Source organism: Cynocephalus volans, chromosome 2 (assembly GCF_027409185.1).
Source record: "Cynocephalus volans isolate mCynVol1 chromosome 2, mCynVol1.pri, whole genome shotgun sequence".
NCBI classification, from domain to species: Eukaryota; Metazoa; Chordata; class Mammalia; order Dermoptera; family Cynocephalidae; genus Cynocephalus; species Cynocephalus volans.
This window is the reverse complement of record NC_084461.1, coordinates 210052221-210076234: the sequence shown is the minus strand read 5'-3', so window position 1 is coordinate 210076234 and position 24014 is coordinate 210052221. Positions and strand designations below refer to the sequence as shown.

The following is a 24014-nucleotide window of genomic DNA, read 5'->3' as shown; positions in this document are numbered from 1 at the left end:
GAGGGGGCGCTCCTCGCGTATCCTCATAAAGGGCCTCTGCTTGCGCGCACGCGCACTACTTGCCGTGGATAAGGTGAGTGAGCTCAAACGAAAGGAGCGCAGATATCGCCACTGCGCATGCTCATTTAGCGGTGGACCACCTCGCCGTCTCCCACCGGGCCGGCCTTCGCTTTGCGCACGCGCCTTTTGAGGTAGCGTCCCAAAGAGGCAGGGGTGCTTTTCCCGCCAGGCCAGGCGGGGGAGCCTGCCGCCGCGCGCAGTTTGATGACGACATTTCAGCGCCGAATGGCCGAATGGCGGCTTCCAGCTCTGAGACGAGCAGCTCTGTGGGTCCCACAGGTGAGTGGCGGAAGCCGCGCGCGAGACAGCCCCGCACCCCGGCGGCATCCTCGAGCCTCCGCCGAGTTCATCTCCGTTCCTCCGCGAGCCCCGGGGCTCGGCCGGGGCCCCGGTCACTCTGCCCAGGCCGGGCTGGGCTGCACCCTCATGCCACCCTCCCGGGCTATGCCTTTATGCCATCTGCCCGCGCGGCTCGAACATCCCGTGCCGTTAGGTGCTCGGCTAATGTTCGTTGAAGGAGTTGAAGGAAGGAGAGCTTCGAGTTAAAGTTGAGCCTTGGGTTTAAGCGGTGTGGGTGGAAGAACAAGGAATGGGTTCCGGCTGGACATCTCCCCACGTGTGTCCCGACTTGTCCGGCCCTCAGTTTCTCCATCTCTAATAGGGGGGTCCCATAGCCACTTCACCCGACAGTTGTGAGCAACAAACAGGGACATGCTGCAGCTTCTCGTAGAGCAGCCACTGGGAGGCCTTGGCAGTGGCGTGATTTGCTTGTCATGATTCTCGTTGGTTGAGGGCTGCCGCTCTAAAAGAAACCCCCAAATAGGGTCCGAGGCAGATCCTGAGGAAGGGGATGTTGAAGGGGTGGGAGGAAACCAATGCTTGGTGCACAGCACGCAGAGGGGTGTGGTGGGGGAGCATGGCCGGGTGGAGTCAGAGATCAGGGCGTGTAAGAAACACTGCCCTCTTCTTGGAAAGACCTGGGTTTGACGCCGCTAGGCCTCATTCTTTCAGCCACTGCCTATGAAGGCTTCATCTGAGCAAAGAGATGCTGTCACTTCATCACCTCTAAAGCTCTGCCCTTATCAAACAGCCCAGAATTTTATGATGCTTTGATCGTTTTGGAGTAGTGCACAGTGTGTTCTTGACCAAGTGGGTCAGGACTGAGGTGTTTTACGTTTTTATTAACACTGAAATTGATAAGCTAGTTTAAGACTCGAGAAAACTTGGGAGGTTTTTCTGTTGCCAAGTGGCAGAGATTCACATCTCCTCTTAACCCCCCAACTGCCTACACGGCCTCCTTATGCCCATCCTCTCTCCTTCCACATAGACTTCCAGTTGCCATCTCAGGGCGTTTACTCAGGTGGTGGATAGAGCTGTGCCAGGAAAACCATCACTAGCGCATCAGTGGGACTCAGCAGGCTTCCTCTGCTCAGTCCAAGTCTGGGTATTTTCCATTTCTGCCCTGGGTGGACAATGAGGTAGGAATCTGGAGAGCTGATCCTGATTTTGTGATGGTCCATTCAAATGCTTCCTTGGTGAAGCTTGCTCATCCACTCCACTTCCTTCATCCATTGCATACAGGTAACATGGAGGGGATTTACCCACTTGTCTCAGAGAGATTTGTGAGGAGGTCTGTGTATTTAAATCTTGGCTCTGCCGTTTACTAGCTGGCTGGAGCAAGTGACTTATCCCCTTTCTGCCTCTGTTTCCTCATTTGTGCTGACCTCATGGGGTTGTTGTAAGGATGTATTTTCCATTCTTGTTTAACAAACTTAGCAGCTTAAAGCAGCATCTATTTATTATCTCACAGTTATGTAGTCAGAAGTCTAGGCGGGCTTGGTTGGGTTGTCTCCCTTGGGTATCACAAGGCTCAATCAAGGTGTCAGTGGCTTTGCTCTTATATGGAGGTTCTAGGGGAGACTCTGCTTACAAACTCATTCAGGTTGCTGGCAGAATCCAGTTCTCTGGAGTTGTAGAACTACAGTCCCCATTTCCTTGCTGGCTGTCAGCTGGGAACTGCTGTGTATCTTAAGGTCCACTGACTTGGGACTTTAATTGCATTTGTAAAATTCCTTCACAGCAGTACCTAAATGAGGAATCTTGGGGGGGAGGGGCTATCTTTAGAATTCTGTCTACCACTGAGGTTAAATGAGGAAATATAGAGAAAGAGTTCTTAGAACCAGTCCTGGCATATAGCAAGGCATTTCCAAGGATTCACCACCACAAACTTGGCTCTGAAGCTGGCCACTGGGGACTACATGAGGATGGCATTTCTGTAAAACATAGGAATTGGCAGTGCAGTGTATGTTGGATGATACACATTCTCCTGTACATTGTGAAATTAATTAATATTCAGTTGTGTGGCAGATGGTGAAATTTTGTCTTTGTTTTTCCACAGTGGTTTTCTAAGGTGGCCATTTCTGACTCTCCACGGGAGGTTGCTATGGCATTTCCTCACCTGCAGCAACCCAGCTTCCTACTGGTAAATATCAACTTCCTATGTGAGTTTCAGTGTGAGGATAGGATTTTTTTCCACTGACTTGGAGAACTCTAGTGGTTGTTTTGGAAATAATGTGATGGAAATAACACCAGACTTGGGGATAGAATCCTTAAGCTTGACTTTGCCTCCTTATTACTATAGGACCTTTGGTTTACTCAACCTCTGAGCTCTGGTTTTCTTATCTACAAGATGAATGATTCAAATGCCCTTTTCCTACTTCCCAGGATATGGGGAGGAGCAGGTGAGCACATCAGAACGTTTATGACCTGTTCAAATCTTTATGCAGATATGAAGCATTCTAATAATCATAGCTGTTGTCAGTGAAGAATGGAGGGACGCTGCTGTGCTGGGGGCAGCTGAGACTGCACTTTAAATATTAAACATGATGCTAAGAAGTTAGATATGAGGCAAATATCCCAGAAGATACTTTTTGTAAATATTTATTCGGAAGACATTCTTCCTCGGCACACCCTACTGGAGCCAACAGGTCTGACCCATGACCTGAATAGAGCTCCATCTCTGACTCAGACCACGTGAGATTCATCCTCATTTGGAGACGGACAAGGCCTTCGATATCCTTGGGCAAAATCCTCTTGGTTGAAATTCTGACATTTCCTCCTGATTTTAACCTGTTTGCTCAGAGGCCTGTTTTCCCCATGTAGTCAGCATGCTTTCCCCACATGCCATGACCTTGGGTAGATTTCCTTAGTTCTTGTCCTGAATGTTTTCTGGACTGTCCGTTGCCTTCATGATTAGTGTTGACTTGGCTGAAGCCATCTATAATTTTAGCCTGTTTTTTAAGGTAATGATTTCAGTAGGTTCATCATCTACTGAATAAAGGACAGCTCAGTTGAGAGGGCTTCTGCTATAACCCTCATGCTGTTGGGCATTCTCACTGATGGTCACAGTGGTGTATCATGGGGGGAGTTGGTCAAGTGGGAAATTTCCAAATGTGTACAGACTCAATGAGTAGTCTGTGGTCTGAGAAGTGCCCTATTCAATAGGGGGCTCTTCTGGCTCTTCTGGCCCCTTGCTTATGTGTCAGCAGAAGTCAATTTTGTTCTGAAAGTGTGCAGTGCTCTGCGGTAACTGAAGATGCCTGAGGGAGGGTGCTACGAAGCAAGCCTGAGAATACTGGTCTGCAGAACAAAGAACTGCAGCCTCTCTTCTAGTAGCATCCTTTGGGCCACTGACACATGCATGACCTGACGAATGAGGTGCTGGGAACCCAGGCCAGCGGTTGTGTGTCTGACTCATACCTATCCCTTGAATTTCTGTTTTGACTCAAGCCAGAGTATCAGCAAAAGCTGCAGAGTGAACACACTCATGATTTTTTCACTTTGTTCTGTCTTCTAGGCCAGCCTGAAAACTGACTCTATAAATAAGCCCTTTGCACAGAGGTGCCAAGACTTGGTTAAAGTCATTGAGGATTTTCCAGCAAAGGTACAGCTCTGCTAAAGTCTCTCTTTGTTATATGCCTTATGTACTCCTTGAAAACTTTATTATAGTCCCTGACTCTCCCGCTGTGAGCAGTGCCTGGCCCAGAGGCCTAGCCCAGTATTGTAACTGTCATATTAATGGACATATTTAAACATGTGAACATGTAGACCAGGAGTTCTGAACTAAAGGTGTGTCTGTCCATCAGGGGACACTTGGCAATGTCTGAGACATTTTTGGTTGTCACAACTTGGGGGTGGGTGGGGAGTGCGCTGCTACTGGCATCTGGTGAGTAGAGGCCAGGGATGCTGGAAAGATCCTGCAATGCAGAGGACACCCCTCTGCAACAGAGAAGTATCCAGCCCAAAATGTCAATAGCACCAATGTTGAGAAACCCTGATGTAAATACTGAAAATAATGTATTTAAATCACACCTTGGAATTATCACGCCCAGGAAGCTAGCCTAGATAAGGAGTTAATATTAAATGACACTAGGTCAAAGCTATGTTTCAGCAGCCTCACTCTAAGAAAGACTGTTGCCGCCCTTTTTAATAGAACTCTTTTCAGATCAGTTTTTGACATTTGTAAAAAAAATCTTTTAATGACAGGCTGACTTATTCAACTGGCCCAAATGTAAAGCTGTACTGGGTGGTATGCCCGAAACCCTAGTGGATGAATCCAAAACTGCTCTTCCCATTGGCACTGCCACACCAAGCTTTTCTGTGGGTGCACGGCTGGTCTTTTGAATCTCTACCAGGGAACGACCTCTTCGGGGAGGTGGGCAGTGTGTGGTGCAAGACGAGCTGGGGCGGGAATGAACACTGGTCCTTGGCAAGCCTGCCCGCAACCTAACCCACACTCTCACTGGCACACTGTTTCAGGAGCTGCACACCATCTTTCCGTGGCTGGTAGAGAGTATTTTTGGCAGCCTGGATGGCATCCTTGTTGGCTGGAACCTCCGCTGCTTACAGGGGCGCGTAAACCCAATAGAGTACAGCATTGCCATGGAATTTCTAGACCCTGGGTAGGTAGGTTTGTTGCCCAGGAGGAACTGGGTGCTTCCTCATTGTGAACCCATTTTTAAATCACTCTAACTTCTAGTTCACTTTTAACTAACTTTGGACCAACTTTAACTTCTTAAACTTAAGAAATAATCAGAGCAAGACAGTTTGCAGTTCATTTGCCCTGTTTTTGTTTCTGTAATTTCATGTTCAGTGGCCCAATGATGAAGTTGGTTTATAAACTTCAAGCTGAAGACTATAAGTTTGACTTTCCTGTCTCCTACCTGCCTGTAAGTAAGCTGTGGTGGTGAGAGTGGCACTTGGGGCGTGATGAGCAGGCAGGGCTCAGAGGGGCTGTGATAGTGGGCAGAAGAATGCTATGGTGTCTGTGGTTTTTTTGGTTTTGTTTTGGGTTTTTTGGTGGCCGGCCAGTACAGGGATCTGAATCCTTGACCTTAGTGTTATAAGATCATGCTCTAAGCAACTGAGCTAACTGGCCAGCCTTCAACAGCTGCGTTTTTAAAAGATCATTCCAAACTCCACCAATGGAGAAGGCGCCAGGCTGCCTGGTTTACTCCATGTGACCAGTTGCTTTGCTCTTCTGTACCCCCACCCCTTCAGGGGCAAATTGAGGGGCTACTTGCCCAGTATGAGAAGCAAGGGAGACAGGGCTCAGAAACATGCCCAGGTGCTGTCCTTGCCATTTGTGGGCTCGTATGAAGAGGAGAGGAGAAGTTCCAAGCAAAGACTCTTGCTTAGGTGCTGTCACCACAGGCAGGTCCTGTGTGCCGGTCTCTTCCTTAGCGGCCTTCCCAAAGGGCTGCATCATGTGGGGGGGCACCATGCCCATGAGCCTACCTCCCTCTTTGCAGGGCCCCGTAAAGGCATCCATCCAGGAGCACGTCCTCCCTGACAGCCCTCTGTACCACAACAAGATCCAATTTCCCCCAACTGGGGGTCTCAGCCTGAACCTGGCACTCAGTATCCTTTGGTGGCCTCAGTGGGGAGATGGTGGGAGTGGCCCAGCACACAGGACTGGGGGGTGGTCCACCAACCCTGAGTGTTTGCCTCCTGACACTGCCATCAGATCCGTTTGAGTATTACATATTCTTCTTTGCCTTGAGCCTCATCACTCAAAAGGTACAGAAGGGATGCTTCTGAGTGCGGTTTGCTTCACCAGAGCCTGCTGTGAAGGGTGGGGGCCGCGGCCCGGGGTTTCCCTGCGATTGTCAGTGCCTGGTGGCCAGGGTGGTGACCAGAGCCCACACTAACACTGAATTTGGTTTTCCAGCCACTTCCTGTGTCCCTCCACGTCCGCACTTCAGACTGTGCCTATTTCATCCTAGTGGACAGGTACCTGTCGTGGTTCCTGCCCACCGAAGGCAGTGTGCCCCCCCCACTCTCCTCCAGTCTAGGGGGGGTCAGCCCCTCACCAGCTCCCAGGTAAGGCTCCCCAGCTGCCTTGCCCATTAAGGTCTGTCCCTTCTGTGAGAAAATGGCCTGGTTGGTGGTATTTCCCACAGGGACAGTGGTACCACCCTTTTTCCAGGGTTTCCCAATTTTTATGCCTCATTTCCCAGCCCTAGCTGTTTTAGCACAGACTGGAGGGCAGAGATGAGGATGTCATCTGTGTTTTAGTTCTCAGTGGTCCGTAGCCATCACTGAAGCTGTCAGGTCTGTCCTTGTTGATGAGGCCTCGCTTTGGTGTGGGAGCGGGCTTGTGTTCTGCTTGTAGCAGCCCTCCCTGCAAGAATGTATGCGCCCCACACTAAGTCAGTGAGCCGGGTGGAAGGGTTGTCCTGTAGACAAAAAAGAATGGTAGAAATTTGTGTGGGCCCCAGGACACCAGGTCTTGGCCTGAGGGGGACTTCCTGGGGTGAAGAGCCTTTTGTGCTAGGCCACGCAGGCCAAGTGGGCCGAGCCTGACCCAGGACGCTTAGTGGGGGCATGTGCTGCCAGCCTCAGCCCGAGGGTGATTGGGGGGCTTAGTGGGCCCTAGCCCAGGGCCTCATGGTACCAGCCGCCTGTGCTCCTGTGACTCTCTTTAACCTTGCCGGGAGGCTGTGTGCAGACTCTTCCCTGCAGATGCTGGCCACGCCACATCTGCCAGCATGTGCATGCCAGGCTGTGCCATTTCCCAAAACATACGTGTAGCCATATGCCCCTGGACAGTGGAGGAGAATCGGGACATAGGAAGGAGGAGAGGCTGCCCAAGTGGTAGCAGTGGCTGGTGACCTGACACATTGGGGGTGCTGCCACCGGGAAGGAGGACTCAGAGGTGGGATGGATTCATGCCCTCTCAAAGGCCGAATTCAGCTACCAAGCAGTTTTCTGGGCCTGGTTTGCTTATTTTAGTTTTTTATTTTGGAATAACTTTAGACGTACAGAAGAGTTGCCATGCATGACATAAAGAACTTTCATAGACCCTTCACCCAGATTTCTGAATTGTTAACACTTCGCTGCGTCTGTTTTATCCTCAAGTTTTTTTCTGGGCTGTTTCAGTTAAAGGTGTGATGCCTTCTGACCTCGTAATATGAGTATGTTTCCTAGAAGTGAGTGCGTTCTCCTACGTGACCACAGTGGTTCTGTCCTCATCAGGAAGTCAGTATTGCTACTAAGCCACCACCTAACCCTGTGACCCCCATTCGGGTTTCACCACCAGCTATCCCGCTCATGTCCGTTATCCGCCTGGCATCCAGCACAGGCTCACTCACTGCGAGCATTCTCTAGTCCGCTTCAGTTTGGAACAGTCCCTTAGTCTTTCTGTATCTTTCCGAACTTTGACCCCTCAATCATGCAGGCCAGGTATGTATAGAACCCCCAAAACTTGGGCTCTCTGCTGTTTCTCTGCCTGAGATTAGGCCTGGCTTGGGCTTTGTTGGTGGGAGCACTACAGCAGTGAGGCCAGGTCCTTCCCAAGCATCTGTCAGGAGTCCCATGGTGTTCTTTGCCCCATTATTGGTGACTTCAGCTTGATCACTGGGCTGGGCGGCTGTCGGCCAGGCTTTTCTACTGTAAAGTTAAATAAGTACTTTGTCCCTAAATTAATTGGTAATGAGGACTTAACAGGAGGATATATTGAGACTATGTAATTATCACTAGTGTTAGCATCCACTGTTTATTCTCAGCCAAATCAGTTATTAATATGTTGGTTGCCAAATGACAGTTTTCTCCTTTCATCCCTCTTACATTTTTTGTGGGCACTCTGTGATAAGGAAGCTTTTCTCTTCCCTATTTATTTATTCAGGCATATCAGTATGGACCTAGGGCTTCATCATGTGATTGAACAAGTTGCAATCTGTTCCTGCTGTCATAGATTTTGATGTCTTAATGGCTCCTGGATTGGCCAGCGGAAGCCCGTAACTCTGTTCTGTTTCCATGTCTCCCTCAGGACTCCAGCCATGCCCTTTGCTTCCTACGGCCTCCACCACACCAGCCTCCTGAAGCGGCATCTCTCTCATCAGACATCTGTGAATGCAGACCCCGCCTCCCACGAGATCTGGAGGTCAGAAACTCTGCTCCAGGTGAGAGCCCAGGAGGCTGGTCTCTGCTTCTGTTTCACAGTGAACTGCTCAGCTGCCTTCTACACAGGGGGCTGAGTCCCAAAGATAGCCCCTCAGCCTGGGGGTGGTTCTAAATTGTTGGTTTTCTCCTGATGTGACATTTAGAAAACGGATGAGTAGGAATCTACCCACCCATCTAACCTATATGTCACTGACAGTGTTTTCATCCCAGGTTGGTCCCTTGTCCATGGAGTTTTGTTCTGTTTTGCTCATGGTGATGTCATCTTTGCAGAGTCTTCTAGTTTCCAATGGATCCGTGTAAATGCTCTCCCCACCCCACCCTGCTCTTCTGACCTTCTCCCATTTCTCTGGAGATGTTTCCCTGTGACCCCGCTCCAAGAGTGTGTTTATGATGCTGAATGGCCAGGGGTCTGTGAAGCCCCCACCTTGGTTGGCAGGGAGCACTCAGCCTCCCGTGTCAGGGGATCCAAATGGGAGGTGGCAGAGTCCCTTGTCTGCCCTTGTGGGTTCCAGCCTCTTACACAGGCTTGGGGTGGCTTGCTCCCTGAATGGTCCTGTCCTTCTGAGTGCAGGCCACCTCCTGGGCATTAACTGTCTTTCCAAGCACACCTTGGAGAGATTCAGCTGGTTCTGATGCTGGATTCAAGGGCTGACTTGGTTGCCACAGCATTGCTGTTGACAGCCTGCAACATGGATAAGCTGGGATTCTCTCTCCCACCTCGTATATAATTCCTGGTGTGTGGGGTGCTGCGCTTTTAGAATCCACCACATTATTTTTGCAGCAACCCGAGGAGGTTGGAATAGTAGGAGTTGTCTACACTGTCAACAGAGGGGACCATGGCGGCTTCGAAGCCTCACAGCTGATGTGGGCTCTAGGCTACACTGGCCTGTGAGGAAGGTGGGTAACCAAGGCACAGGCTTATAGGGCAGAATTGAAGGGTTCTGTTTCCTGGACCAAAACACTAAAACACTAATCTTTTTTTTTTTTTTTTTTAATTCAGAAAAAGTTTTAATTGTGTTAAAATATATATAACATAAAATTTACCACCTTAACCATTTTTAAGTGTACAGTTTGGTAGTGTTAAGTACATTCATATTGTGTGCATCCAAACAACAGTCTCCAAAATGCTTTTTATCTTGCAAAACTGAAACTGTACCCATCAAGCAACCACTCCCCATTTCCACTTCCTCCCAGCCCCTGGCAATCACTACTCTGCTTTCTGTTTCTATGAATTTGGCTACCCCAAGTTCTTCCTATGCAGACTATTTATCTAGATCACACAGTAGTCATTTTTTTGTGACTGGCTTCACTTAGCATAATATCCTCAAGGTTCAACCACATTGCAGCATGTGTCAGAATTTCCTTCCTTATTATTCCATTGTATATATTTACTACATTCTGTTTATACATTTATTCATCAGTGGACACTTGGGTTGTTTCCATGTTTTGAAAATAATACTGTTTTGAACATGGGTTCATAAATATCTCTCTGAGACCATGCTTTCAGTTCTTTTGACTGGCTGACCAGTTGGTTTAGTTGGTTGCTGCACAGCCTTATAACACCAAGGTCACAGGTTTGGATCTGCACACTGGCCAACCCCTCCCTCGCCAGCCCCCCACCTCCAAAAAAAAAGACCTTAATTCTTTTGGGTGTATAGAGTGGAATTGTTGGATCATATGTTAATTCTATGTTTAATATTTTGAGGAGCCTCCAATTCTGTTTTCCAGTTTCTCCATATCTTTGTCAACACTTGTTATTTTCTGTTTTTTTGATACCTACTCTAATGGATATGAAGAGGTATCTCATTGTTTTGACTTGTATTTCTCTAATGATTTGTAATGTTGAGCATCTTTTCCTGTGTTTATTGGCCATTTGTACATATTCTTTGGAGAAATGTCTATTCAAGTCCTTTGCCCATTTTTGAATCATGTTGTTTGTTTTTTAGCTGTTGAGTTTTAGGAGCTGTCTCTCCCTTTTTTTTTTTTCTTCTTTCGTGTGTGTATTTGGTTGTGTGGAGTTCTCTACATACTGTGAATGTTAATCCCTTATCAGATGTGATTTGCAGATATTTTCTACCATTCTGTGGGTTGTTTTTTTACTCTATTGAGAATGTCTTTTAACTCACAAAAGCTTTAATTTGATGAAGTCCAGTTGTCTGTTTTTTCTTTTGTTTAATATTAGTATATTGGTGTCGTATCCAAGAAATCATTGCCAAATCCAATGTCATGTAGTCTTTCCTCCCATGTTTTCTTCTAAGAGTTTATGGTTTTAGCTCTTACATTTAGGTCACTGATCCTTTTTGAGTTAACTTTTCATATGGGTAGGGTAAGGGTCCAAATTTATTCTTCTGCATGTGGATATCCAGTTGTCCCAGCATCATTTGAGAAACAGTCCTTTCCCCATCGAATGGTCTTGACACTGTTGTCGAGAATGTTTTGACCAGCTAATGCTCTTCTGCAGGTTTTTGTTGAAATGTGGCTTCATCATTATTCCTTGGAGATGTACCAAAAAATGCAATCACCTCATGCCAAGGTATGTTTTTGTAGTTTTTCTTTCTGTCTCCTACCTCTGGCGCTGGTCAACCTGAATTTCCTCCACCTGAGTTAGTTTTCATGGGCTGGATGGTGGGAAGCAGAAACCCACCCTCCACCCTTTGCTCAGATATCAAACAAAATGTGGGTGTTATTCTCCAGTTCTGTGGGGGACTTGTAACCTGACGGGTGGGCACTTGAGGCCTGAAGGTCTGTCCTTTCTGGGGTCCTCCCCATGCTGCTTCCAGAGCCCTCTGCCTGGCAGCAGGAACAGATGAGGTTGTGATGCTCTTGCTCTCGGGGTAGAGGGGCTGTGGATGCCTCGGAGGGTCATATCCCAGTCTGTCCCCTCTACCATCAGCAGTGCCTTTGTGCTTTCCAGTGAGGTGGCCCTGGGCAGACCTCCGCCCACTGTGGTGACCTTGAGCCTCCTGTGCCTGCCCACACTGCCCTCCCACCTCCTCCAGAGCATCAGCAAGCAGCTGCTTTGTGGTGGGTGGGGCCTGTGCCCTCCTGCATGCAGCCTGGCCTGCTTTCCCCTCCTCCTCTTCCTCCTCTTCACCTCCCTCTTCCCCGCCCCAGCACACTTGTTGCAGAGGTGTGGAGGTGATAGAGTCCTTGGAACCCTCCAGGTGTCACTGTTCCTGCGGCCAGCACCCCTCTGAGCTTGTCAGTGTAGAACAGTTCAGTTAGTGAGCAGCAGGGTGGGCACTTGGATTCACACTCAGTGAAAAAGCTTGAATCACACACTCCTAGTCCCTTGTCAAGGGCAGTGTCAGCTACACGGTCTGCTGCTTGCAGCTTCTGTGCATCAGTTTGCCTGGTAGACTTTGATTTTGTCACTGCTGGACAGAGTTCTTGATGGCTCTGTGGGTGATGGAGTTAAAATTGAGGAGGGTGTCCCGTGCCTCTTCATCTCACTCTGGGGAGGAGAAGCTGTGGCGCTGCTCCTGCTGCCAAGTTTGCGCCAGTTCTGCAGCACTGTGCTCTGCATGAGGAGGCTTGGGGTGCAACCCCTGCTGCTCTCTCAAAGCACAGGGTACCCTAAGACTCCATCCTAGGCCTTGAGTCACAAATAGTCCAGAGTGCCCTTCCTGCTTCTCAAGCAGACTTGCTTTGTGTTCCTGGCTGGCGTGCAGTGGTCTGGGGGCCTGGCTTCCCCATGCCTCGTTCCCCAGGGCCCCACTTCTCCCCTGGGGCCCTGAATGCCTTGCTCCACGCCTGTGCATGTGGCTTGGCCTGGCAAGGCAGAGGCTGCTTCTCTGTGTTGTCTTCCTGTCTGCCCATTCTGTCTCCAAGCGAGTGGAACACAGCTGCTTTCAAGGGCCAACCAGAAAGGCCCTTCTGGACTGTCATCTATGAGGATTCTGTGTCCTCATGGGCAGTAGGCTGGGCCTGCCAGGGCAGGATGTGCCTCTGCTTCCTCATGGCCAGACCTCAGGGTGAGTGAGACCTGCTCAGTATGACTGGCAGTGAGGGGACCCAGGCACCCAGAGAGGCTCTGCCCTCTGCTTCTATTTTTTCTTTTATTTAATATTGGTATATTGGTGTCGTATCCAAGAAATCATTGCCAAATCCAATGCCGTGTAGTCTTTCCTCCCATGTTTTCTTCTAAGAGTTTATGGTTTTAGCTCTTACATTTATGTCACTGATCCTTTTTGAGTTAACTTTTCATGTGGGCAGGGTAAGGGTCCAACTCTGTTCTTCTGCATGTGGATATCCAGTTGTCCCAGCATCATTTGTTTGAGAGATTGTTTTGTTTTCTGCCTCAATAGGGATTGTTTTGTTTTCTGTTCTTTCCCTATTGAGGCAGAAAACAGAACCTGAGAAAAGTGGGTGGGTGGGAGCTGGGGAAAGACACCTGCCGAGGTGCACATCATCCAAGGCCCCTTACTGTTTACTCTGGTGTGCACTGCACTTGCCGTACAGAAGTTCTTGCCAGGCCCCACCTAGCCCTGATTTCTGGAGGCAGGGGGTAGAGCTCCTGGGATCATGCTCTGTGGCCAGGATGGGTCCAGGGCACATGCCTGCTCCCTGGTGGCTGCCATGGAGCTGCCCTGAGTTCCCACAGGCCCAGGCAGGGGACCCACTGGGGAACTGTTTGCTCCCAGATTCCTTCCCAAGAACTGCAGCTGAGCCCCGGTCTGGCCTGAGGACAGAGGGCTGTAAGGGCCGATGCCTCTGCTTGTTCCTGCCCTGCCCTGCGTGTCTTCTCAGCACCTGCTGTGCACGTTCTGTCCTCTCTTGTGTGAGGCCCGGTGGGCATGCTGCGCTGGGCTGCGGGGTGCTTTGGCAGGCCTCGACGCTGCAGGGAGGTAGGGGGAGACTCCTGGGAGGGGCCAGACAGCATGCCAGCTCGTCTGTCATCCCAGTGTCCTTGACCATCCCAGCCTCAGGGTTCCTGCTGCCTCTGGGTGTGTGTGGTGGTTCAGATTCTTGGGGGTTCCTGCCCTTAGGAACTCTGTGTGCCTGCAAGGTGGGGGTCCTGGTGAGGTAGAAACTGTCTTCCCAGAGTTAGAACTGATGAGTACACCACCTTTAACAATTTCCAGAATGTGGGGTGTGGAAGGAAGAGGTTGGGGCCTGGTGGCTGAGTTTGTGCTTGTCTTTTTTCTTTTTTTAAATTTTTTTGGGGGCAGCTGGTAAAGGGATCTGAACCCTTGACCTTGGTGTTACCAGCACCACACTCTAACCAAGTAAGCTAACCAGCCAGCCCCTATGTGCTCATCTTTGTGCTGCCCTTGGGAACCTGTTCCCATCCTTTCAGTTCTCAGAGAGAACCATTCACGGAGGGGACATTGATTGGGTTTCAGACACATAGGAATTGATCATATCATATACTGATTTGGTAAACTCAAAACAGCCTAGGGAAATTCAATTAATTATATGTATTATGTTTTGCTGGTCAGAGTCCTTCTGGAATTGGCTTCTCAAAAGTTTCCTCTCTGAGCCTCGAGGCCTTCAGGGCCTTGGTGGCCAGCAGCTTGTCCCAAGCAAGCCCGTGGGTTCCTGGCAGGCTGCCTGCCACACCCAGTGTGGTCTCAGGGTTGGGGAGAGCAGGCCCTTTGTAGGACAGTGAATTGGGCTGACCCCATGGAGCTGGAGAGGCCTTTAGGCCCCAGTGACATCGAGGAACCTCCCAGGTGATCTTGAGTGTCTGTCTGTCCCTTGGCCTACAAGGCTAAGGAGAGTTCCCACCATGGGCCTGGCTGTGGGTTTGTCTGCACCAAGAGGGTCCATTCGGGGCCGCTGAGAGGGGTGGTGTTTCACTGGCCTGAGATGGCTGGGGCTGCAGTTGTTTGGATTGTCACTGACCATGCTTTTGTTTTTGTTTTTTTGTTTTTTCTCCTTACCTCTGGGCTCGTTCTCACTGTTTTCTTTCTCTCCCCACCTCCCCATTTCCCTGTTCTGTCTCCATCTCTCCCCATCCTCATCCTCCACCCTCCCTGCCTCTTCTCTTGGCTTCTCTCTGTTTCGTTGTCTCAGCTGGAGGTTCTGCACTACCGGCTCAGTGTCTCCAGCGCCCTCCACAGCCCTGCCCAACCCAGCCTCCAGGCCCTCCACGCCTACCAAGTACTGACTGCTCCTGTTTTGTTCCTCATCCTCCCCCATGGTGTGAGCACAGAGTGCATGTCAGTGCAGCGGCAGGGCGAGGGTCTGGCCTGGCTGGCTGTGGGTGACTTGGGCCCATTTTAAGCAGAGCAAAGCCTGTGTGTTGGGTGGGGAGGAGGCAAGGGTCAGCCTTCAGCCTGGCCTGGCTCCCAGCTTTGCAGGCTAGCCTGGTTTTGGGGTGTGTGGCCATGTGATGGAGTGAATGAGGCACATGGCCCTGACTGGCCATGGAGTCACAGGACCTGCCTGGCTAAGCACCTAGTCAGTGGTGGTGTCACAAGTTCTCAAGTGTTGGAGGGCTCTGTGCTTGGCCCTGGTTTGAGGCAGCTGAAATAGTCAGGCCTTTGCAGTGGCCTGACTCACCCCCTATGTGGGTCCTGGTTCTCCAGAAGTGGCTGAGGATGCAGAGGCCCAAGAACTTAAGGGTGGTGCTGGTTCAGAGCCTTCACTCAGGCTGGAGGCTGCAGCCGCCCCCAAGCCTGGTGTGAGGCAAAGAGGTAGGAAGAGCTTGCGGCTCAGCCCCACAGCCCAGAGGCTGGCAGTCCTTGCCAGTCCAGCCTGGGACGGGCCTTCTCTTGTTGAGCCCCAGCCACTCGTAGACTCCCAGAGGCAGATGGGAGCAGGTGATAATCTCATGGAGACTGTGGTCTGCTTAGGCAGAAATGACAAGTGTGTGGATGGATTTGAGGCTAGTGAAGTGGAGTTTAGAGCTGTAGGGTATTCAGGGATGACAGAGTTTGCTCATTTGTAAGAAACAGTGGAAATGTGGAGCCATGCTTGTGATCAGGGGTCTTTCCAGCTCACCCTGGGAAGGAGTACACAACTGAACTTGAACTTGAGCACAAGATGAGAAAACATGGTTTGGACACCGAGTGTCAGTGGGATGGGGTGATGACCGCAGCACACAGTGGGCTTCCTGTTCAGGAGCAGCAGCTGCAGAGAAAGAGAGGAAGGCCCAGAAGGCCCAAGCACAGAGTGGGGTCCCTGGGAGAGCCTCTGGCTCCATTTACCCCCCAGCAGGAGAGGCAACGAGGGGCCAGCTGAGCCCTGGAAGCTGGACCCTGGGGGAAACACTGCAGGCTTGGGGGAAGTGTCCTTGAAAAGTAATCAGGCGGAGGAGGCCAAGTGTGACCATGACTGGAGACCTCACATTGTAATTTGGCCCAGGAGGGGTGGGTAGCTGGGAGGGAGGAAGTCTGGCTGGGAAAACCTAGTGGGAAAATAGCCTGAGAGGGGCCCTTGTGATTGCTGGGGGCAGGGGAAAGCAGGAGCCTGGCTCTCCAGAGACCGTGGAAGGATGGGGCAGCTGGGGCACGTGTAGTTCCTGGGTGGGCGCCATCTCCCCAGAACTGAAAGGACAGTGTCACAGCTCAGGATCCCAGGCTGGGGTCAGAGCAAGGGGCAAGGAATGAGACCATGGAAAAGGGGAAGGGAAGGCTCCTGGAAGGGAGGTGTGGCCTGGCTCTGATGCCCTTCCAGTTTTTCAGTGTTAGTATCACTGTTGTGCGTCCTGCTCTCTTCCTTACTTCAGAATGATGCAAAGTCATTGCCGAAAGGCTTAAAACAGAGATAGGCAGAAGAAATTGACCTCCCATCCTGTAGTGCCATCCTTAGACTTAGCCACTGACCTGCAGGATGTGTCACCCGGACCTGTGGAGGCATTTTCATGACAGGGAGGCCTGAGTGGACGGTGACATGGGCAGAAGCCTGTTCGTGGTCTGCTGCGTCTGGGGCATGTGAGGAGGCCAGGCCCTGCACCAGCCTCAGCATTGCAAGTTTATCGAGGCCCAAGGTTGGGGGCGAGTGTAGGGAGGGGAGTGCGGCTGCGCGGACTCAGGGTCTTGCCTTCAGATGCCCTCCCGCAGTCCACTCAAGCACTGAACAACTAGAGGAACCCCACAGCCCGCAAAAAAGGCTTTCCTCTCGGATCTTGGTCTCAAAGATCCTGCATTTACATTGTGAACGAGATGTTTGGCTCACAAACTTGATGGTGCTCTTGCCTTGGGGATTGTAGCTGACCACAGGTCCATTGTCAAAGAGGAAGTGACATGCGGGCTCCCCCTAGGCTGAGCCCCCATCTGGCCGTGTCCAGGAGGGGGAGGAGGTGGAAGGGGTTGGGGTTGTGGCCAGAGAAGGAATTGGGGAGGAAGGAGAAGCTGTGGGCCCCAGCAAGCTTTCTGCACATGCCTGGAATATAGGCAGGAGACCCTGCATCCAGAGCTTGGGTGGGACGCTGGCTGGCCCTGATCCCTGCTCCCTGCTACTCGTCCTCTGGCTGGCCAGAAGGTGGACACCCCTGAAGATCAGCACAGGCAGCAGTGCCTGGTGGGCCATGACCCGTGCCACCCACTGAGGGTGCGTGGCCATGCTTTGCAGAAGCGGGATTTGAGGCCTTCTGGGAGGCACTTGGCACGTTTGTGTGCTTAGCAAGCCTTCTCAAGAGCAGACTGAGGGTACTGGGTTCAGCACTTCACCGCTTTGAGCCCGTCTCAGTTCAGACCGAGCATGTCCACTGCGTGCCATGCCCAGAGGTGGCCCCGCTCCCGGGCTGGCCCAGGGGTGAGATGTGGTCAGAGCTGGGGGCTTCCTGGGCCCTGATGCCTTCCTCCTCCTACTCCCCTCAGGAGGCGTTCACACCTACCGAGGAGCACGTGCTGGTGGTGCGCCTGCTGCTGAAGCATCTGCATGCCTTCGCCAACAGCCTGAAGCCCGAGCAGGCCTCCCCCTCTGCCCACTCCCACGCCACCAGCCCCCTGGAGGAGTTCAAACGGTGTGTGTGGGGCAGGTCTCCTGTGGCCTCTCCTCCCCCCTCCTCCTGTACACTATGATCTTTCCCCTGGGTGAGGGGTGGCCCCTTCCTGCTCAGAGAGCATGTCAGGCCTCTGCAGGGCCGGGTGTCGGGAACTCTCCCACACTCCTGGGCCTGTCTCCTCACCTCACCCCACCCCTGCTGCCAGCTGCATCTCCAGCTCCCGAAGCCTGTCCCTCCAGACCTGCCCTCTCCAGTGGAGGGTCTTGCTGCTCCCTCTCGTCCCCTCTTTCCCAGTGGTAGAGGGAGCTCTGCACTGAAGCCATGCCCTCCCCTTCCTCCTCCTCCTCTGTCCCAGGCTGACTGGGGCCAACAGAGCAGATGACTTGTGTGGGGCTGAGGTGAGGTGCGTGCAGGAGCCACACTGGCTCAGCCACTTGCATGCTGTGTCTTGGGATATTTCCTAACCTCTCTGAACCTTGGTTTGTAGAAAGGGATTAAAACAGGTCTTACCTCCAGGGGGTGCCCAGTGCTCTCTACTGGCAGAGCCGAGCCTCACAAACAGGAGCTGTTGGGCGAGCAGCAGCAGGTGACCCTCCCCTCCCCTGCAGGGCTGCTGTCCCGAGGTTTGTCCAGCAGAAGCTCTACCTCTTCCTGCAGCACTGCTTTGGCCACTGGCCCCTGGACGCGTCATTCAGAGCTGTGAGTGTCGTCATGTCACACCTTTGCCCTCTGTGTGCCTGATGAGGGAGGTCCCATGGGCCAGAAGAGGGAGGGAAGTGACTGTCACTGCAGAGGCCTTAAAGAGGAGATCTTGGTGGCCACGTGTTTGAGTTTCCAAAGCGAACCCTCAGGTACAGTAGAGCTCTGCCCTGACCCAGCTGTTTGTCGATGGGCAGGTTCCTGACCTCACCCAGCTGTGCTCAGCTCTCAGCTGGGAAAAAGCACTCATGACCTAGACTTCTGAAGGTCTGGTTTAAGGGTCAGACGTCGCGGGGGTATGCAGGTCCCTCCTGCACCCTCTCGGGGGTTGCGGGAACAGCTGATCTCGATCTCTCATTGGTATCTGTATCGAGGTCAAGGAGCAACAGCCAGAGCCTGTGGCGCCCCTGCCCTCCCCCAGCAGAGTGCAGGCCCCACAGCTCAGGCCTTGGCCCTTCCTACCTCAGCTGCCTCCCAGGAGCCAGGCCCCAGGCCACCGGAGGATTTTACTCAAAGCCCAGACAGCTCCAGCCCCATGGCCTCCAGCTGCTGGGTCCTCAGAGCACACGTGTCCCTCACCAGGTGCTGGAGATGTGGCTGAGCTACCTGCAGCCGTGGAGGTACGCACCTGAGAAGCAGGCTCAGAGCAGTGACTCCCAGCCCCGGTGTGTGTCAGAGAAATGGTGAGCCCCTGGTGGCCTCCTGTGCTCTTCTCCCAGGTCCTATGAAGTGGGCATGCAGGCTGGCTCTTCCTTGACCAAACCTCGTCAACTCTGAAATTGATTTCCCTAGGAGACAGTGGGTGATCCTTTGTCCTGCCCCTTGCCCTGTACTGTATCCTCCTGGCTCAAATGAATGCTCATGGTCGACCCAAACCTCCACCCTCAACCCTTCCTCACTAGCACAGAGCAGCGGTCGCCTCTCTTTCATCTCCTACTTGCTCCTCATAGCCGACCCCCAGGCTGACCCCCAGACTTCCACAGGACCTGGTTTTGCCAGTGGCCACTCCTCTCCTTGACCATCTCCCTCTTTGTGCCCCTCTGGTGTTTCTTCTCTCTGCCTCATCAGGCTCTGGGTCAGCCTCCCATGGTGGCTCATGGTGGTCTTGGTCCTCTTGGACAGGAGCCTCATCCTTTTGAGAATCCGTTATCCTTAGGGGACTTATGTCTCACCTTCCTCTGTCCTGCCCTCTTCCCTGCCCACCCAGAGTCCCCCTGAGCTGCCACCTTCCTGAGGTCTTGGCCAGGGAGAATCTGGAAGCCCGGGAAGAGCAGGGACGTGAGGGGGTGTGGCCCAGTGGGGCCCCTGCCTCCTGCAGGAAGTCTGGCCCCAACCTGCCACCTCGGTCCCCAGGGCGCCCTTTGTCCAGGAGAACCTGCTGATGTACACCAAGCTGTTTGTGGGCTTTCTGAACCGTGCGCTCCGCACAGACCTGGTCAGCCCCAAGAACGCACTCATGGTGTTCCGAGTGGCCAAAGTCTTTGCCCAGCCCAATCTGGCTGAAATGATCCAGAAAGGTAAGTCCCAAGCCCTGATCCAGTCAGGTAGGCCCTGCCCTGGAGCTGAATTGGAGCCATTGGAGCCAGGCCCTTAGCTGGCAGGAAGCAGTGCTTAGGGAGGGACCCATGGAGCCAAGTGTGCCTCATGGGCTCTCAGGGGGCCTCAGCAAAGGTTGGTTTGGGGACTCCTGGTACATATCAGCACGGTGAAGCCTTTCAGACTGGCTGAGCCTTCTTTCCCTGTGAAAGCAGAACGCTGGGGATGGCTGCAAAGCCTGTAGCTGCAGCCCCTGTAGAGCTGCTCTCTCTCCCTGGGGACTCATGGTGGTGCTCGGGAGGCGATCCTCTTGGTCCCTTTCATGTTTGCTGGGTGTTGGCTTCCGTTGCTCTCTCCTGGTGTTTGACTTCTGTGAGCACCGGCAGCTGTTGGCCACCTACCACACAAGACACCGCTTGGGCTGTTCCTCGGGAGCGCGTACCATGGTCATGGCTCCCGGGAAGTGGGAGCCAGGCTTGTCTCCTGCCTTCCAGGTGAGCAGCTGTTCCTGGAGCCAGAGCTCGTCATCCCCCACCGCCAGCATCGGCTCTTCACAGCTCCCACGTTTACTAGCAGCTTCCTGTCACCGTGGCCGCCGGCTGTCACTGATGCCTCGTTCAAGGTGAAGAGTCACGTCTACAGCCTGGAGGGCCAGGACTGCAAGTACACCCCAATGTTCGGGCCTGAAATCCGGACTCTGGTGAGTAGGTCAGAGGCGCTGCCCAGCCACAGGGTCCCTGAAGCTGGGGGAAGCTACAGAGCCAGGGAGGGCGCACATGCTTCAGAAAGAAAAGAAGGTTGGGTATTGAGTAGGCGCTGCTGTATCTCCCCCCCCACTTTTTTTTTCAGTCAATTCTAATTTTTTTTTGATAACAAAGGTAGTGTTTGTCTGGAAACTTTTCACATTTACAAGATCCTCCATTAGTCTTTAAAAGCCCTCATAGAAGCTGCCCCTCGGGGTTGTTAGCTCATCTGGGTGTGCGCCCCCTGCCTGGATAGTGGCACCCACCATCCATGCTGTTGGTGCCTGGGTGCTAGGAGGTGGCCCCTGAGCTGGTCCATTTGCCTGTGCCCCTCGCAGGTCTTACGCCTTGCTCAGCTTATCACGCAGGCCAAGCAGACGGCCAAGTCCATCTCTGACCAGTGTGTGGATAGCCCATCCAGCCGCTCCTTTTTGTCATGGCTGGGCTTCTGCCCTGTGGATGCAAACAGCTCCTACACAGCTAATGACCTAGATGAGATGGGGCAGGACAGCGTCCGGAAGACAGATGAGTACCTGGAGAAGGCCCTAGAGTACCTGCGCCAGATATTCCGAGTATGAGCTGTGCGCTTGCCCTTTCCTGGGGGCCCCCTCCTGCCTCACCTCCCTGCCTTACCCATGGTCAGCCACGTACCAGTCACAGGCCTTGCACACATGACCCCGGCCTGGCTTCTGCTGCAGGGGACCCTTGGGCTTGTCTTTTGGGAGGCAAGCCCACAACCAGAAGGCCACGTCTGCGTCCCTTTGTTGTTACTGTTGGAGGCCAGTGGGGTGAAGAGCAGCCCCTCCGTTCATGTTGAGATGGAAAGCCGAGGTGTTTCTCTCTGACAGCTCAGTGAAGCCCAGCTCACTCAGCTCACACTGGCCCTGGGGGCCACTCAGGATGAGAACGGGAAGAAGCAGCTCCCTGACTGCATCGTGGGGGAGGACGGGCTCATCCTCACGCCCCTGGGCCGGTACCAGGTAAGAGGCCAAGTCTTGGAGGGTATCCGACAGGGCCCCTGACCTGTGTGTGACCCCCTACCCCCCAAGCAGGGACAGCTCCTCTGAGTTGTTGGCAAAGATGTATTTTCTGAACTGCCCGCATGGCCTGGGTTTCTAGATCATCAACGGGCTGCGAAGGTTTGAAATTGAGTACCAAGGGGACTCGGAGCTGCAGCCCATCCGGAGCTATGAGATCGCCAGCCTGGTCCGAGCACTATTCTGGCTGTCATCTGCCATCAACCGCAGAGTGAGTGAGCAGGAGGGTGGGCCTGGCCTCTTCTGGAAATGGCCCCGGGCAGCGCCCTCACCTCAGCGCTCCCATTCAGTCCTGCAAACCTGGGAGAGTCTGGGTGGAGAGAGGTCTGTGAGGGAGAGCTTTCCCCTGAGTCCCTGGGTGGCCTGTGAAGGTGGGCGTTCTGCTGTCCCAAGGCCTGTGCTACCTGCTGTCCCCACTCCCATCTGTGCCTTTGTGCTTTAGTTTGCAGGTCAGATGGTGGCTCTGTGCTCCCGGCATGACTTCCTCGGCAGCTTTTGTCGCTACCACCTCACTGAACCTGCACTGGCCAACAGGCACCTGCTGAGTCCCGTGGGGCGGAGGCAGGTGGCCAGCCAAGCTCGGGGCCCCAGGCTCAGCCTGCGCTTCCTGGGCAGCTACAGGACGCTGCTCTCGCTCCTGCTGGCCTTCTTTGTGGCCTCTCTGTTCTGTGTTGGGCCCCTGCCCTGTGCTTTGCTCCTCCTCCTAGGATACCTCCTCTATGCCATGGCCATGACGCTGCTGACCGAGCGGGGGAAGCTGCACCAGCCCTGACAGGGTCAGCCGATGTCTCCAGAGCAGACGGGGTGCATTTGCCACAGGCCCCTCCCTTGGGCCTGAGAGGCCAAGGGAGGCCTCTTCTAGGCCAGAGCCTGTTCATCTTGGGGCTTCTAGGGGGTGTTTTCCCACAACAGTGGAGTCATCCGGAAGAAACTGAACCGAGAAGGGAGAGCAGTCCTGGTGACGTGACAACCGAGCCCAGCCGCCGGCCCTGCCTGCCCTCTGCTATCAAGGCCTTTCTTTTTCAGTAACTGTTCTAGGATTTTGCCGTGTAAAGCTGAACAGCTAGTGTGCTGATGGCCGGCTCTGGGTCTTGTTCCCTCTGGAGGGCCATCCCCAGCCTTGGCCTCTCCCCTTTGGCTGTCCTTGAGCAGGGCAGGTTGTGACGTCTCCTCTGCCTGGGTGATTCCAGGAAAGCTGCTCCACCTCCACTCCAGCGAAGAATCAAAGTTTCTAAGAGATTCCTGAGAAAACTAGATAGTGGACCTCCTCTGATCTCTCACTTTAAAGCTACATTTTGCCACCACATTTGGCAAAGCATAGTCATTCTTCCTGTTCTCCCAGCTGTTCCAAGGCAGGGCCGTAGAATTCCACTTCTGAAAAGATGAAGACTCTCTCAGCGCACAGGAACTTGACAGGACAGTGCTTCGCCCCTGATCCCTGAGCCATTGAGCAGGAGCAGCAGCCCAGTGTCGCACCCCACTGTGCCCTGTCATGGCTGGACGCTGGCCTTTGGTAGGCATGGGGGCCACACACGGTTGATGGAATCAGGTCCTACTGGCTTTTGGGCTACAACCAAAGATGGTCAAAGCATTGTTTGTATCTTCAATAAAATCAAGTGCTCAAGACACAGGAACCTTTTGATAACATTGACGTATTCAAAATATACACCAGTTATGTGTTCACTATCAAAAACAAATCACAAGGCCCGGCCCGTGGCTCGCTCAGGAGAGTGCAGTGCTGATAACACCAAGGCCATGGGTTCGGATCCCTAAATAGGGATGGCCGATTAGCTCAGTTGGGAGAGTGTGGTGCTGAGAACACCAAGCCAAGGGTTAAGATCCCCTTACCGGTCATTTTTAAAAAAAATAAATAAATAAAAAATCACCAGAGTCTCACACCTTCATTCATCCTGCAGATGACGCACCAGTGAGACCAGCATCTCAGCGGTGATTTTTAAACTAAGGCTTTGTTTTTGGTGTGTGTGGGTTTTTGTTCTTTGTCTTTTTTAACATTTTTCAAATTGTAAATGTTGGGCTTTATAGTTGATGTAAACTCAGAATAATGGCATTTTTGGGCCTGTGACCAAAAATCAAACCCATCTTATAACTGACGATGGATCTGAATAAACCCAGTCTTGCTTCTGAGTCTTCCAGTGCCGGGTCTCATCTCTGGTAAGTTCACCCACACAGGGACCCTGCTGACTTGGGAATTGCAGAAACGGCAGCTGGGCACCCTGCTGTCCACAACTTTGGTCTTCATTGATCTTCCTGGGGACACTTCCCCAGTGGAGTGGGCATGTGCTGCCCCCGCCTCCCCATGATTCCAAGTGCCCAGAAGGGAGAGGCAAGGACTGTGTGGCCACTGTCCCCTGATGCAACATCCTGGTGGGAGGAAGGTGGCCCAGGTGGCCAGTTACTGACTGGTCCACATCCCTCCTATGCACAGACCCCCGTCCAGCCAGGGTGGGCTTGGAGGGAGAGGCTGTGTTCTGTCCTGGTGCCAAGGTCTCACCCTGGGGCTGGGCCTGGATCATGAGTTCCTCTAGAGAATTGAATGAATAATTTAGTGACCTTTGGAGC

At 52.7% G+C, this 24014-nt stretch overlaps 1 protein-coding gene across 6 annotated transcripts; it reads left to right on the top strand.

The window, feature by feature from the left end:
* Nucleotides 1-264: 264 nt before the first annotated feature.
* Nucleotides 265-23557, top strand: SMPD4 (sphingomyelin phosphodiesterase 4). 6 transcript variants are annotated; one of them, XM_063085634.1, is made up of 20 exons: nt 265-339; nt 2459-2542; nt 3917-4003; nt 4879-5021; nt 5213-5288; nt 5871-5979; nt 6086-6138; nt 6290-6351; nt 8435-8522; nt 10985-11056; nt 14542-14670; nt 17292-17437; nt 18028-18118; nt 18701-18801; nt 19472-19635; nt 20149-20354; nt 20736-20969; nt 21246-21377; nt 21517-21645; nt 21877-23557. In XM_063085634.1, exons 1-20 carry the CDS (start codon nt 265-267, stop codon nt 22204-22206), a joined length of 2511 nt encoding a protein of 836 aa, XP_062941704.1. In that variant the 3' UTR covers nt 22207-23557. The 6 variants fall into 6 exon arrangements, with proteins under 6 accessions (XP_062941704.1, XP_062941701.1, XP_062941700.1 ...); XM_063085631.1 differs by having other exon boundaries at nt 6290-6441; nt 8390-8522; nt 14542-14628; XM_063085630.1 differs by having other exon boundaries at nt 6290-6441; nt 8390-8522.
* The last annotated feature ends 457 nt before the right edge of the window (nt 23558-24014 follow it).